At 43.1% G+C, this 15,729-nt stretch overlaps 1 protein-coding gene and 1 pseudogene across 2 annotated transcripts in view; both read left to right on the top strand.

Moving 5' to 3' along the window:
• The window catches only part of LOC105539921, an 18,354-nt pseudogene extending 3,751 nt beyond the window's left edge, over nucleotides 1-14,603 (top strand). Inside the window, exons 2-4 of the transcript XR_001006126.1 lie at nucleotides 7,097-7,288; nucleotides 13,023-13,221; nucleotides 14,441-14,603. The product of XR_001006126.1 is annotated as a leucine-rich repeat flightless-interacting protein 1 pseudogene (transcript). The remainder of the gene's footprint in view (nucleotides 1-7,096; nucleotides 7,289-13,022; nucleotides 13,222-14,440) is intronic.
• KCNMB3 (potassium channel subfamily M regulatory beta subunit 3) overlaps nucleotides 1-15,729 on the top strand; it is a 28,963-nt gene that overhangs the window by 11,276 nt on the left and 1,958 nt on the right. The window contains 2 exon segments of the mRNA XM_011980372.1: nucleotides 7,097-7,288; nucleotides 13,023-13,221. Coding sequence (XP_011835762.1) covers nucleotides 7,097-7,288; nucleotides 13,023-13,221 — 391 coding nt within the window.

The following is a 15,729-nucleotide window of genomic DNA, read 5'->3' as shown; positions in this document are numbered from 1 at the left end:
GTGTTAGCCAGGATGGTCTCGATCTCCTGACCTCGTGATCCACCCGTCTCGGCCTCCCAAAGTGCTGGGATTACAGGCTTGAGCCACCGCGCCCGGCAGGTTACTTGTTCTTGTGCAAACTACTAATTAGACTATAGTAGGATATTTTAAAGAGTTGAATCACTTTTGGTATTTTGGTATAAATATTTTCATTTGTTATTTCCCAGTATATTATTATAGGAAAATTCTTGTTTTGATCTGCCTGAAGAAAATATGTTTTCTATATAAAGACGCATTTAAAAAATAATTGTAAAGTTAGATATAATTGGAAAATATAAAATCACAAAGGAATGTACCTTATGAATGTTGTTGACATTTTATGAAATTATGGGGATTCATATTACTGTTACAAGACAATTGAATGCAAAAAGACCAAAACCTCAATAAAATTTGAGGAAAATGTGTAATGTAATTGAAATAAAAACATTTTATAATTGTAAAAAAAAAAAATTGCAAGTGGAACCATCTTAAGTTGGGGGACCATCTATATGTATTTAAATCTAGTCTGACAATCTTTATATTTGAAAAAAATTTTTTTGGAGACAGGGTCTCACCTGTCACCGAGGCTGGAGTGCAGTGGCACAATCATAGTATGTCTGGAATTGGTGGGTTTTCGGTCTCGCTGACTTCAAGAATGAAGCTGCAGACCTTCGTGGTGAGTGTTACAGTTCTTAAAGATGGTGTGTCCGGATTTTGTTCCTTCTGATGTTTGGACATGTTCAGAGTTTCTTCTTTCTTGTGGGCTCATAGCCTCACTGGCTTTAGGAGTGAAGCTGCAGACCTTCCTAGTGAGTGTTACAGCTCTTAAGACACTGTGTCTGGAGTTATTCATCCCTCCCAGTGGGTTCGCGGTCTTGCTGGCCTCAGGAGTGAAGCTATAGACCTTTGCGGTGTTACAGCTAATAAAGGCAGTGCGGACCCAAAAAGTGAGCAGCAGCATTTATTGCAAAGAGCAAAAGGACAAATCTTCCACAGCATGGAAGCAGACTCCAGCAGATTGCCATTGCTGGCTTGGGCAGCCTGCTTTTATTCCCTTATCTGACCCCACCCACATTCTGCTGATTGGTCCATTTTACAGAAAGTTGATTGGTTGGTTTTATAGAGAGCTGATTGGTCCATTTTGACAGAGTGTTGATTGGTGTGTTTACAATCCCTGAGCTATACACAGAGTGCTGATTGGTGCATTTACAATCCTTTAGCTAGACATAAAAGTTCTCCAAGTCCCCAACACATTAGCTAGACACAGAGCACTGATTGGTGCATTTACAAACCTTGAGCTAGACACGGAGTGCTGATTGGTGTGTTTACAAACCTTGAGCTAGACACAGATTGCTGATTGGTGCATTTACAATCCTTTAGCTAGACACAAAAGTTCTCCACCTCCCCACTAGATTAGCTAGACACAGAGCACTGACTGGTGTGTTTATAAACCTTGAGCTAGACACAGAGTGCTAATTGGTGCATATACAATCCTCCAGCTAGACATAAAAGTTCTTCAAGTACCCACCCAGGTGACTTTGCCTAGTGGATCCCGTGCCAGGACCATGGGCAGAGTCACCCGCTAGTCCTGCCCCACACAACTGCACTCTCCAGCCCTTGCGCAGTGGATGGGATGGGGCACCACAGAGCAGGGGGTGGCGCCCGTCGGAGAGGCTCCCTAGAGCTGGAACCCACTGCCTGGGGGTTCAGGCATGGCGAGCTGCAGGTCCTGAACCCTGCCCCACCAGGAGGCGGTTGAGGCCCGGTGAGAATTGGAGCACAGCAGGCAGGCAGTGCTGGGGGACCCGGCGCCCCCTCCGCAGCTGCTGGCCCAGGTCCTAAGCCCCTCACTGCCCGTGGCCAGTGGCGCTGGCCAGCTGCAACGAGTGCGGGGCCTCCTGAGCCTGCACCAACCCGGAACTTGTGCCAACCTGGAACTCGTGCTGGCCCAGGAGCACTTGGCAGCCCCAGTTCCCGCCCACGCCTCTCCCTCCGCACCTCCGCACAAGCAGAGGGAGCTGGCTCGGGCCTCCGCCAGCCCAGAGAGGGGCTCCCACAGTGCAGTGGTGGGCTGAAGGGTTCCTCATGCTTGAGCAGAGTGAACGTCCTGGCCTGAGGAGGTGCTGAGAGCCAGCTAGCTGCTAGCACATTGTCACCTCTCAACAGCTTACTGCAGCCTCAAACACCTGGGCTCAAGGAATCCTCCTGGCTCAGCCTCCTGAACAGCTAGGACTATAAGTGTGCTGCTACAACTGGATGGTGTTTTAATTTTTATTGTGTAGAGACAGGGTCTCGCTATGTTGCCCAGGCTGGTCTCGAACTCCTGGGTTCAAGTGATCCTCTGTTCAAGTGATCCTCCCACCTTGGTTTCCCAAAGTGTTAGGACTATAGGCATGAGCCACCACAGCCAGCCCTAATCTCTATCTTTTAACTGGATCATTTACTCCGCTTAGTTTTATAGTAATTACTGATATACTGATGCAATAACATTATTCTATCATGTTATTTTGTGCTATTTGTCCTGACTTTTTCATGAGTTTTCCCCTCTTCTTTATTGCCTTCTTTTGGATTGATTTCTTCCCCTTCCCTTCTTTGTCTCTCTACTAGTTTGGAATTTCTGGAGTGTCACCTAAAAGAGTAGAGAAAGGTGATATTTCTATGTAGCATGCATATTTGAACTTTTCAACATGAAATTAATGTCTTTATCTTTCCCCATGGAAAAATTACCACTGTTACCCCCTCTAAATTATATCCTCTTGTCATGTATTTATCTTTTCTTTTAACCCCACAAGACATAATATTAATAGGATAATTACAATTATTATTACTTTATAGAATTAATATCCTTTTTTTTTTCCTTTGAGACGAAGTCTTACTCTGTTGCCCAGGCTGGAGTGCAGTGGCACGATCTCAGCTCACTGCAACATCCATCTCCTGGGTTCAAGTAATTCTCCCACCTTAGCCTCCCGAGTAGCTGGGATTACAGGTGCCCGTCACTACACCTGGCTAATTTTTGTGTTTTTAGTAGAGACAGGGCTTTGCCATGTTGGCCAGGCTCATCTCAAACCCCTGACCTCAGGTGATCCAGCTGCCTCAGCCTCTGAAAGTGCTGGGATTATAGGCGTGAGCCACCACGCCTGGCTGTTGTGTTTTATGATTTTTAAATGAGTGGATATACTCCTTGGACATTTATATACTTTTTTTGTTTTTGTTTTTGAGACAGAGTCTCGCTCTTTTGCTAGGCTGGAGTGCAGTGGCGTGATCTTGGCTCACTGCAACCTCCGACTCCTTGTTTAAGTGATTCTCCTGCTGCAGCAGCTAGAATTACAGGCACATGCCACCACACCCAGCTAATTTTTTGTATTTTTAGTAGAGATGGGGTTTCTCACCATGTGGGCCAGGATGGTCTCAATCTCCTGACCTCATGATTCGCCCACCTCGGCCTCCAAAAGTGCTGAGATTACAGGCGTGAGCCATTGCACCTGGCCTATAGAATTATTTTAAGGCCTAAGTTAAAGGTGTGTGCCTACAGAGAACATATGTATTTAAATTTGCCAGTTTGCAGAGGGCACCATGTACTTAAACAACATTACACGAAATTCTTAGTTTGAGATTGTTGTATTACCCAGGTAGTACGAATTCAGGCTGTAAACTCCCTTGAGGATCACCTTGAGGATTATCTAAAATTTCAGAGGAGATTGTAGTTTTCCTCCCTTAGTCAGTGTTAAGGTTTGAGAAAGGCATTTTCCTTGCCATTTCCTATGGAGTGGTGCAGTGGGAGTTAAGGGGGAGGGGCTATTTCCAGTTCAACCTGACACTGACTTTTAAGTCCTTTGGGGTTCCAGCTCTAGTTGGATGGTATATTAAACTGCATACCTCGGATAGACCTTGGACATTGTCTCCTGTCCCCGTGACCCTAAAAATGGTGAAACAAAAGCTCAAGTTCACCAAGTTCCGCAAATGCCCTCAAGTTAAAACTTTACTTCTGTCCACCTTCCTCTCTGGGTTCCTACTTTCACATAGTTTTGTCTTTTGAGTATTTCCAATTCTTTTTAAGCTTTGGCCAGAAGTTTTAGTTGTCTGTAGTTACAGTGGGTGTCTAGTGTACCATACCACTGAAACAGAAGCCTGTTACTTTTGCAATAATAAAAACATGTCTATGTGATTTTTTTTTTAATTTTTAATTTATTTATTTACTTTTTTTTTGAGATGGAGTCTCATTCTGTCGCCCAGGCTGGATGGAATGCAGTGGCGCGATCTTGGCTCACTGCAACCTCGGCCTCCCGGGTTCAAGCGATTTTCCTGCCTCAGCCTCCCGAGTAGCTGGGATTACAGACACATGCCACCATGACTGGCTAAATTTTGTATTTTTGGTAGAGACAGGGTTTCACCATTTGGTCAGGCTGGTCTCAAACTCCTGAGCTCAGGTGATCTGCCCACCTTGTCCTCCCAAAGTGCTGGGATTACAAGCGTTGAGCCACTGCGGCCGGCCAAACATCTACGTTTTAATTTTTTATGATTATTTTATATTATCCCTTCCCCACACATGAAATAACTTCTTTCCAAGTGACTTATGAGGTTGTCAACTTTTCATAAAGCCTTGGAACACAGTGGGCAGAAAAATTATAAATAAAAAGTCTTGTCTAGGGTACTACAGGTCTGTCTTATTCCTAAATTAGAATCAGGTTATGCTAGTTTTTTATAACATACCATTTATAATTGGGTATGTTAAAGAATGTATTAGAAATCCCATAGTAACCTCATTATAAGCCTCTTTACCCATGGATTCCAAGGATATCTCACAATAAATCTCTGGGATACCTTATGCTACAGAGCAACTAAAGTCCAGCTTTAGAGCACAAGGGAAATGCAGGATATTGGGTCCTGGAAACTACAAAAACCACCAAACTCTGCTTTAGGGCTAAAACTTTCTTTAATCAATCTGTCATATTTATTGATAAACTAGAAAATGTGGCCAGGTGCAGTGGCTCACGCCTGTAATCCCAACAGTTTGGGAGGCCAAGATGGGTGGATCACAAGGTCAGGAGATCGAGACCATCCTGGCTAACAGTTTAAACCCGTCTCTACTAAAAATACAAAAAATAGCTCCACGTGGTGGCACGTGCCTGCAATCCCAGCTGCTTGGGAGGCCAAGGCAGGAGAATCACTGGCACCCGGGAGACGGAGGTTGCAGTGAACCGAGATCACGCCACTGCACTCCAGCCTGGATGACAGAGCGAGACTCCATCTCAAAAAAAAAGTGCAGGTTCAAATTTCATTAAATTTTTTTTCCATGCCCCTTCTTTGCTGGTAGGATGATAGAGGATGAGTAAAATATCAAAGACAACTAATTCCTAAACTAGATCCTCGGCTCCTAAAGAAGTATTAACCATGGAGTGCCGCCATCTTCTGAGGTTGGTGCTTCCCGGTATAGGCTCTTGGAACATTCTGGACTGTCTGACATTCCTCTTACTCGCTTTAGAACCGAAAGATGCTGCTGGGGGAAAAGGGAGCTAGGGAGAGGGAAGGGGAAAGATGTGGGATAGGCATAAACTGTGCTTTTGGGGGAAAAAAACCCAGTAATTTCCTTGATGGAGTTTGTGCTTGGCTTTAAAATGTAGAAAGCTTTTAGGAAGCTTGATAGAGCCTGTGCTTCTACCATTAGTGCTGCATTTGTTTGGCTTAAGATTTCATTAACCTTCTTAAAATAGAGATACTTCTGGAACTCAAGTGGCTACTGAGCAGGGAATGGCAAATCAGTGACACTATAGGAAGTGGAGGGATTGTGGCAAACTAGAGAACACACCTTCCACAGGGGCAGCCACTGCTCGGCTTGGCCTGCTGTTCATCTGCAGGGACGTGCATCTTGAGATTATTTCCGAAGTCAGGACTCAGCATTTTTATGAGAAATGTCATGATTTTTAAGGTCTTAACAAGTTATCCCACATTAAAAAATAATAATCAGCCGGGCCGGGCGCGGTGGCTCCCGCCTGTAATCCCAACACTTTGGGAGGCTGAGGTGGGTGGATCATGAGGTCAGGCGTTGGAGGCCATTATGGCCAACATGGTATGTCTCTACTTAACACACAACAATTAGCTGGGCGTGGTGGCGGGAGCCTGTAATCCCAGCTCCTTGGGAGGCCGAGGCAGGAGGATTGCTTGAACCTGGGAGGTGGAGGAGGTTGCCGTGAGCAGAGATCGTGCCCAGCCTGGGCAACAGTGCGAGGCTCCATCTCAAACACACACACACACACACACACACACACACACACACAAAAACAAACAAACAAACAAAAAAAAACGACAGAGAAGGCCAAACAAAGCACATCTGTGGACCGGATGCCTCCATGCCCACCGGTTTGCGACCTTTGTGTTGGGCTCTTCTGTTCACCAGACACCCTGCCCTGCGAGAATGTATCTCATCCTCTGCTGGAGCGGGTTTGCAGGCACAGGGAGGAGAGGGAGAGAAGAAATGCAGGGACACTTATGCAGAACCGTGAGTGGCCAGAGAGGAGAAGGAGGGTGAGTGGAGCAAAGAAGCCATGACGACTTCATAATTCTGAGCGGACTGGGTAGTGGCCAGAAATCCTGGTGGTGGATATGCTGCCTTTCCAACAGGTGAATATGAAAGAACAAGTCAAGCCCTGTTCAGGATGCTGTTAATTCCAGATGTGAACTTTTTGAGTCATTCTTTCCATGTGGAATTCAAAGGAGAATGTAAAAAGAATTTCAGGAGGAAAGTGCAATATCCCTGAAAGGTAACAAAGTTCATAACACTTATTTACATGCAACATTCTCTAGTCATTGATTAAATAGATCGCTACAGACTTGCATGAGGCAACATTCCTTAGTCTTATTTGCCACAATATATTTAAAAAAACTTGCTTACACATCACTTTAGCTTATTTAGATGGACTTGTCACCAAGCTCTGAACTGGGATTTCACTGTGTTGCATTCATCCTGTCACGAGACACAGGTGGGCAGCAAATGAGATTATCCCTCCATTCCCCATGGATTGGAAATGTTGCCACTTGTTTATGAGCCCACTGCAGTATCTCCTTCTCCCTTTTCCCAAAGGACAGCCTTTCCTGCCTCAGGGAAGAAGAGAGAGACAGACTACAGTGATGGAGACCCACTGGATGTGCACAAGAGGCTGTCGTCCAGTGCTGGAGAGGACTGAGCCGTGCTGCTGGGGTTTGCCATGATGGGCTTCTCAGTCCTAATGTTCTTCTTGCTTGGAACAACCATTCTAAAGCCTTTTATGCTCAGGTAAGAAACAGAGGAAGGAAATCTAGAGTTTCCGATTCAGATAAGATACAGGCACAACGGTAAAGGAGGAGAGGCTGGCTTTGGTTTCTCAATCTGTGACTCTCTGACATGGTCTAGAAAAAGAAAAACGCAATTCCTCTTCCTCTCTCAGTGCTGGGGGCAGCTGGGTGTGGCGGAAGAGGTGGTGAGAAGGTCAAAGATATTCCCCTGCACTGCCTCCTCCGTTCTCATAATCTATATATACCTCCAAACACATAATCCACAAATTATAGTTTATTCATTTAGGTCATAAATCCTCACCTTAAAATGTTAGTATTCCAGGAGAGAGTTAAACCTTGTATGCAAGCAAAATAAAAGTTTTTTGAGTCTGATTTTTTGAGTTTGACAGTGTCTACCTGGCACATAGTAGTTGCTCAATACATATTCGTTTCCTTCGTTTTCTTTTAATTAGGTTCTTTATTCAGTGCATGTAGTGATACAGTTGACCCTTGAACAACATGGGTTTGAACTTCGAGAATTCACTTATAAATGAATTTTCTTCTGTGCGTGCCACCCCGAGACAGTAAGACCAATCCCTCCTCTTTCTCCTCCTCCTCAGCCTACTCAACATGAAGAGGATGATGATCCACTTCCATTTAGTGAACAGTAAACATGTTTTCTCTTCCTTATGATTTTTTTCTTCAACTTTTATTTTAAGTTCTGGGGAACATGTGCAGAATGTGCAGGTTTGTTATAAAGGTAAACGTGTGCCATGGTGGTTTGCAGCACATATCAACCCATCACCTGGGTATTAAGCCCAGCATGCGTTAGCTATTCTTCCTGATGCTCTCCCTCCCCCTGCCCACTGAGAGGCCCCAGTATGTGTAGCTCCCCGCTGTGTGTCCATGTGTTCTTATCATTCAGTTCCCACTAAGTGAGAACATTCAGTGTTCGGTTCTCTGTTTCTGCATTAGTTTGCTGAGAATAATGGCTTCCAGCTTCATTTCATACATGTTCCCGCAAATGACATGATCTTGTTCTTCCTCATGATTTTCTTTTCTTTTCTTTTTTCTGAGACAGAGTCTTGCTCTGTTGCCCAGCTGGAGTGCAGTGGCACGATCTTGGCTCACTGCAACTTCCGCCTCCTGAGTTCAAGCAATTCTCCTGCCTCAGCCTCCTGAGTAGCTGGGACTGCAGGCACCTGCCACCACACCCACTAATTTTTGTATTTTTAGTAGAGATGGGGTTTCATCATGTTGGCCAGGCTGGTCTTGAACTCCTGACCTTGTGATCTGCCTGCCTCGGCCTCCCAAAGGGCCAGGATTACAGGCGTGAGCCACCATGCCTGGCCATGATTTTCTTAATAACATTTTCTTTTCTCTAGCTTATTTATTTATTTTTTTTTTAGAGAAGGGGTCTTGCTCTGTCACGCTGGAGTGCAGTGGTATGATCATAGCTCATTGCAGTCTTGAACTCCTGGGCTCAAGCAATCTTCCCATCTCAGCTTCCTGAGTCAGTGGGATTACAGGTATGAGCTACTGTGCCTGGCTATTCTAGCTTATTTTATTGTAAGAATTCAGTATATAACACATATAAACACAACATATGTCTTAATCAACTATTTATTGGTAAAGCTTCCAGTCAACAGTAGGCTATTAGTAGTTAAGGTTTTTTTTTTTTTTTTTTTTTTTTTTTATGCACAGTCTCACTCTGTCACCCAGGCTGAAGTACAGTGGCGCAATCATGGCTCACTGCAGCCTAGACCTCCTGGGCTCAGGCGATCCTCCTGCCTCAGCCTCCCAAGTAGCTGGGACCACAGGTGTGTGCCACCACACTTGGCTAATTTTTAAAGTATTTGTAGGGATGGGGTCCCCCTGTGTTGCCCAGGCTGGTCGTGACCTCCTAGGCTCAAGTCATCCTTCCACCTTCGCCTCCCAAAGTGCTGGAATTATAGGCATGAGCCACCATGCCTGACCAGTAGTTAAGTTTTTTAGGAGTCAAAAGTTACATGCAGATTTTCGACTGCAGGGTTGGGGGTGTGATGTTGGCATCCCTAAACTCTGAATTGTTCAAGGGTCAACTTTAGTTGCTACTTATTAAGTATATGCTGTATGCTCTGTACATACTATATTTTATCCTACTTAAACCTACAGCAGCCCATGATAGAAGTGCTGAGGCTCAGAAAGGCCAAGTAACTTGCCCAAGTTCACATAGCCAGTAAATAATATGCCTGTCATTCTGACGTAAGACTTGCTTCTTAATACCTAAATGAAGTTTGCTGAAATAAGGGGAATAGGGGTTCTGATTAGGGAAGGGGAGGAGCTATTTAATTTTGTAGGATGGCCCATACAACATATGGTACTTTGGGGCCAGGTCAGTTCAGGGTAAAAGGAAGGCAAGGGGTGCTTTTTGGACAGTGCTTTATTTTTGAACAGCCCCCACTTTTGTTTTTGACAGCCAAAGAGCAACAGAAGGCCCAGGGGGAGTAGAAGAGGAAGGCCTAGGAGTTCAGTGAGGGAAAGGGGTCATAAAAAGGAAGAGAGTGGCCTACTTCTGTTATTTATGATTCATCTCCTGCCATTCCTAGGTTACCATTGTTAGGGGAAAGATATAGAGGTCACCATTTACCACAGCATACAGTGCCACTATTGGAAGAATTCCAGAAGAACCTTCTCTCTGGTATTAGCACCAGGAGAAGTTGTGCTGCTCCTGATCAACCAGCTTACTTTCATTTAATGGACACCAGGAATCTTGTATCTGGTTGTATTTCCTTCATTGCTTTGGCTGCTAGGAAGCCCAGAGGCAAATTTGTAGCTCAGTTCTCATAACTACAAGAGATCTATGGTCTGCAGGTTACATGTTTGTACCTCACTTTTTTTTAAACTTTTTTTTTTCCGATATGGGATCTCACTATGTTGTCCAGGCTAGTCTCAAACTCCTAGGCTCAAGCGATTCTCCTGTCTTGGCTGTACCTCACTTCTGACTTCATTCTGTCTTTTTTTCCTCTTTTTCATTTACTCCTTTTCCCCTTATCCTTTATATATATATATCTGCATTACATGTCTATACAATGTGATTGAATGTTTGAATGTATGGGAATGTTGAGTAAATGTGCATGTGTGTGCACAGGCAGATCAGATTATTTTTAAAAATGTGACATATTTGGGAGATGGCTTGAGGGTACCTTCTGCAAGCTGGTACCAAACTGTTGCTCATAATTAAGTTTCACTTTTCTAAGCATTCCTGGAAATTATTTGGTTAAATTAAGTGAGTGCCTAAGAGTGGTGAGTTCTAATCTCTCTCAACTTACATGTTGTGCCATCTCAGAGAGTAGGTTTGCTCCATAAAGGGTGGTATTAAGTTAAAAAGGCCTGGGTAGCTCATACCTCTCCTACTCCCTCAGCCTCTCATCTCTCAGTCAAATGATGAATTTTGTCACAGCTGTAGCCAAATACACACCTGATGCTATTGAAGGAACATGCTCATTTTTGAGCCCTGAATACATCCCTGGTTCCACCTGAAAGGCTCTGACTGGGGCCTTGTGCATAGGACAGCATGTCCTACTCTATTTTGGAGCTTTCTAAAATCTTCAAGGAAAATTCAAATCATACTCAGTTCAGTACTTGGTCAAGATTTAGAGAGCTCAAGTTCTAACAGATAAAAAGGTAACTCTAAATTATTATTTCAAGATGCCTAGTTAAAAGAAGTATATAAATTAATTTAGTGAAAAAGCAGACTAAATTAATTTAGTGAAAAAGCAGTGCTAAATCTATGAAAGAATCTTATTTTCCATTTTTGTATTTTCACTTGCCCAATATTTTTTCTTAGGCCACATCTAGTGATTTTTATACCCCGGACCTTGAGGTTATGTTAAACTGCATGGCGTGTCTCAAGTTTGTTGTATTAATAAGGGAGAATGATTATTTTGGTCAAAGAGATTAATGAGAGTGCATTATGAACCTAGCTAAATATTGCCTTTAAAACATTCTTACTTTTTTTTTTTTTTTTGAGAGGGGGTAGGACAGAGTCTGGCTCTGTTGCCCAGGCTGGAGTGCAGTGGCACAATCTTGGCTCACTGCAACCTCTGCCTCCCGGGTTTAAGCAATTCTCCTGCCTCAGCTTCCCGAGTATCTGGGATTACAGGTGCCCGCCACCACACCCAGCTAATTTTTGTATTTTCAGTGAAGATGTGGTTTTGCCATGTTGGCCAGGCTAGTCTCAAACTCCTGGCCTCAAGTGATCTGCCCACCTCGGCCTCCCAAAGTGCTGGGATTATAGGCATGAGCCACTGCCTGGCCCTGCTTTTCAAACATTCTGACTTTAGAGCTTGCTAATCTGACTTACTATGTTTAAGGAAGCAGTAAGTAAACACAGGGGTCCCCCTACATGTGAGTGTGAGGGTATATAAAGAGCCGGTCCCATACATTAAATCAAAACATTTCCTCTTCCCCTTGTTTACTTTGTCTTGGACTTGTTTTCAAATTATTTCATACATATACACATGTCCTTTCTTTTCAACATCACCACAAGATCTTCATGGCAGGAATTTTGTTTGTAATTTCTCATAGCACCTAGGATGTTTTGCATATGTAGTACGTGTGAAAATTCTCAACAAATTTTTTCCAAGTAGAATTTAATTCAGGCCAGGAGTGGTGGCTCACACCTGTAATCCCAGCACTTTGGGAGGCCAAGGCGGGGGGATCACGAGGTCAGGAATTCAAGACCAGCCTGGCCAATGTGGTGAAACCCCATCTCTACTAAAAATACAAAAAATTAGCTGGGCATGATGGTGCACACCTGTAATCCCAGCTACTCAGGAGGCTGAGGCAGGAGAATCACTTGAAACCAGAAGGTGGAGATTGCAGTGAGCCGAGATCGTGCCATTCCAGCCTGGGCAACAAGAGCGAAACTCCGTCCCCACCTCCAAAAAAAAAATATAATTCAGTACAGCACTTACTGAACATCTACTCAGTAAGAGGCATTCTGTTTCATGCTTTGAGGAACATACAGATGAATTGGACGTAGCTCCTGACCTCAAGGAACTTAACTGATAGCAAAAATATTGTAAGTATTCTACGAGAGATTCCATGTATGATTTGCACTTGCCTCTTTGGAAGTAGTGGGTATGTGGAATTGTACCTTGTTGCTAGCAATTGTGTAGGCTATGTTGACCAACGGCCCCGTAGTTGGACTCCTTCCAAAGGCACATTTTCATCAGGACAAGCCAGTGCATCTTGAGATGATGAAGCATGAGAGATGATGAGATTCCTGAGTAAGTGTGAATCTTGGTGGTTACAGTATTATGGTAATGCTAACACTGTTTACACTGTGCTTCTCCAAATACCTGCATCTTAAATACTATTGAATATAAAGATTCCTGGGCCTCAAGTCAGACCTACCAAACCAGAATCTCTGGAATGAAGCGCTGGAATCCACAGTTTAACAAATTCTTCATTCTAACAAACTCACAGGTGATTCTGAAGTTTGAAAACCATTGTTACAGTGAGAAATATGCCAGTAGGATCATCAGAAGTGAGGTGGGACTTGGCACTTCGTGGCTCTTTACCCCAACTCTTTGTCTTCTGTGCTCCCTGATTATTAGGTGCCTGCTGTAAGGATCCTGTGCCACCTCAAAATACACAAATGCCTTGTTCACAGATGCCTTGGGCATTGTATACATAAGCTCATAACCACACTGAAATGTAGAACGAAATTTTCTAGTAAGTGAAGAACATTTATTTTTTTCAAATTGAAGTGCTCAGAGAGAAGAATCGACCTGCACTGCCATCCACACAGATATCATGGACCGCTGGCTGGACTGTGCCTTCACCTGTGGTGTGCACTGCCGCGGTCAGGGGAAGTACCCATGTCTTCAGGTGTTGGTGAACCTCACCCATTCAGGTCAGAAAGCTCTCCTACATTATAATGAAGAGGCTGTCCAGATAAATCCCAAGGTATTGTAAAGTTTAAAGAGTTCTTATGACAGCAACCCTTCCCTGCCAGACTGTCCCTAGCAGGGTACATAAATAACCCAGGGCTGTCTTTAGGGATAGATCTGGGTTTTTTTTTTTTTGAGTAAATATTTTTGTAGTGATCAAATCAGGATAAATGAAGCTTTCTTCTTGGTGGAGAAATGGGGTATATAGAAAGGAGATAAATTATTCCAATTTCACAATTTGGTGTCTGGAATTTATACGCTAAGCCAATGAGTAGTCATTTGTGGGGAGTGTTTCTTTTGGAGATTCCACTCCCCATCATATCAAAATGCTACAATGTACTCACAGTCTCCCTTGAATCAAGCGAGTAATTTTTCTTATCAAATAAATGTAAAGATTATCATTTTTAATAAATTACACAATGGGTTCTTATGATTTAACAAATTATAGAAATGATCCCTGAAAGTATAGTCTTTCATATGATTTAAAATTTGTATTTATACCTAACTATAAAAAGTTGAGTTGTGTTAGATTAGTTGACGTGTTACACTTTATTGTCTTTAAGCATCAATTTCAATCTGATGACTTTTGTTTTCTGTTTTGGATGCAATGATTTTTAACATTTCAAACATTTTGTAGGCCTTTAGCACAGTACCTCAAGTACCTAATGGATATGGTAATAAACCTCAAGCTTTTTTGAAAAAAGTCACCAGCTGACAGAGCTCCCTTCTCCACTGGTTCTGTCTCTCAGGAACCAAAGTCCAGGTGGGGCTCCCTCTCTGTGAGTCTAGAGCAAAAGCCTCCATGTGCTTTTCTTCAGGGTAATATTTTGCTACAGGAGATCAAGACAGAGACAACAGAGGCATTACTAGGTGCTGAAAGTTCATAGGCTCAATACATTTTTGTTCAATGGACAAATGGATTCATACTGTCCAAGAGACCAAGAACCTGCATGTGGGGAGGAGTCATATTCCTTATGAAGTTGGTCACTGACTCTCCTGCAATGTCATAAAAACTAAGAATTCCCTTCCACATCCTTGCTTAATGACTGGAAATGGCCATTTCACTGTGGCCCTCCAATCAACCTTTTCCCATGAGCTATGTAATATTTTACCACCTTCTAAGATTGAAACTGCCCACTAATAACTTCAACCTGAAGCTATTTCATAATAAAAACTGTTAAGTATTTGGTATTGGTGACAGTGCCTTTATCTTTTTCCCTCCTCCATATTCCTAGTGCTTTTACACACCTAAGTGCCACCAAGATAGAAATGATTTGCTCAACAGTGCTCTGGACATAAAGGAATTCTTCGATCACAAAAATGGAACCCCCTTTTCATGCTTCTACAGTCCAGACAGCCAATCTGAAGATGTCATTCTTATAAAAAAGTATGACCAAATGGCTATCTTCCACTGTTTATTTTGGCCTTCACTGACTCTGCTAGGTGGTGCCCTGATTGTTGGCATGGTGAGATTAACACAACATCTGTCCTTACTGTGTGAAAAATATAGCACTGTAGTCAGAGATGAGGTAGGTGGAAAATTACCGTATATAGAACAGCATCAGTTCAAACTGTGGAGTATGAGGAGGAGCAAAGGAAGGAGCAGAGAAATCTTAAGACTGTGGCCAAATTAAAGTGCTGGCCTTCAGATGTCTGTGATTTCTGCAACTGAGGACCTAATTATGCCTGTCTGCAAACTAACAATGTAAAAGGTAATAATTAAAGTTAAGTATCATATTTTCATGTGGGAAAAAAATTTAAAAGCCTCATTTTGTATTCTATTTATTTCTATAAATACATACAAATTCACTATCTTTTCTAATCCCAATCTCTTTCCAAATGAGCTAAGGAAGCACTTTTTTTTCCTGTGTAGCAAAATGAGTTCAAGATATTCTTTACCTAATTTCAGCTCTAGCTAGAACCAGTCAATATGGAAATAAACAATGACGGTATCTAACCTACTGAACACTGAACCATCAGCCTAACTATGCAATATAGTCACACTAAAATATTTTTCATAAAAAAGTTCTTAACAGTTTGTTCACTATACGAAGATAAAAATCTGGTAGAAAACTTAAGAAAACATGGACCTAACATATTAATTATATTTTTTTTCTTTTCTTTTTCCTTTTTGAGATGGAATTTTGCTCTTGTTGCCCAGCCTGGAGCGCAGTGATGTGATCTGGGCTCACTGCGACCTCTGCCTCCTGGGTTCAAGCAGTTCTCCTGCTTCAGCCTCCCAAGTAGCTGGGATTACAGGCGTGTGCCACCCGCCCAGCTAATTTTTGTATTTTTAGCATAGACAGGGTTTCAACCATGTTGGTCAGGCTGGTCTTGCCTGACCTCAGGTGATTTGCCCGCCTCAGCCTCCCAAAGTGCTGGGATTACAGGCATGAGCCACTGCACCCAGCCTTGGTTTGTTCTTTACCAGTCTACACAGCAGAGGAAAGCTGCTGCCTAGAAAATTCACTGAGTTTAGAGTTACTAGTATTTAACCTTGGCATGTACCATGTAATTTTTCTTT

The sequence above is a fragment of the Mandrillus leucophaeus genome, unplaced genomic scaffold (genome assembly GCF_000951045.1).
Source record: "Mandrillus leucophaeus isolate KB7577 unplaced genomic scaffold, Mleu.le_1.0 Scaffold211, whole genome shotgun sequence".
Taxonomy (NCBI): Eukaryota; Metazoa; Chordata; class Mammalia; order Primates; family Cercopithecidae; genus Mandrillus; species Mandrillus leucophaeus.
Note: the sequence above shows the minus strand (reverse complement) of the source record. Positions and strands in the feature narration are given on the sequence as shown.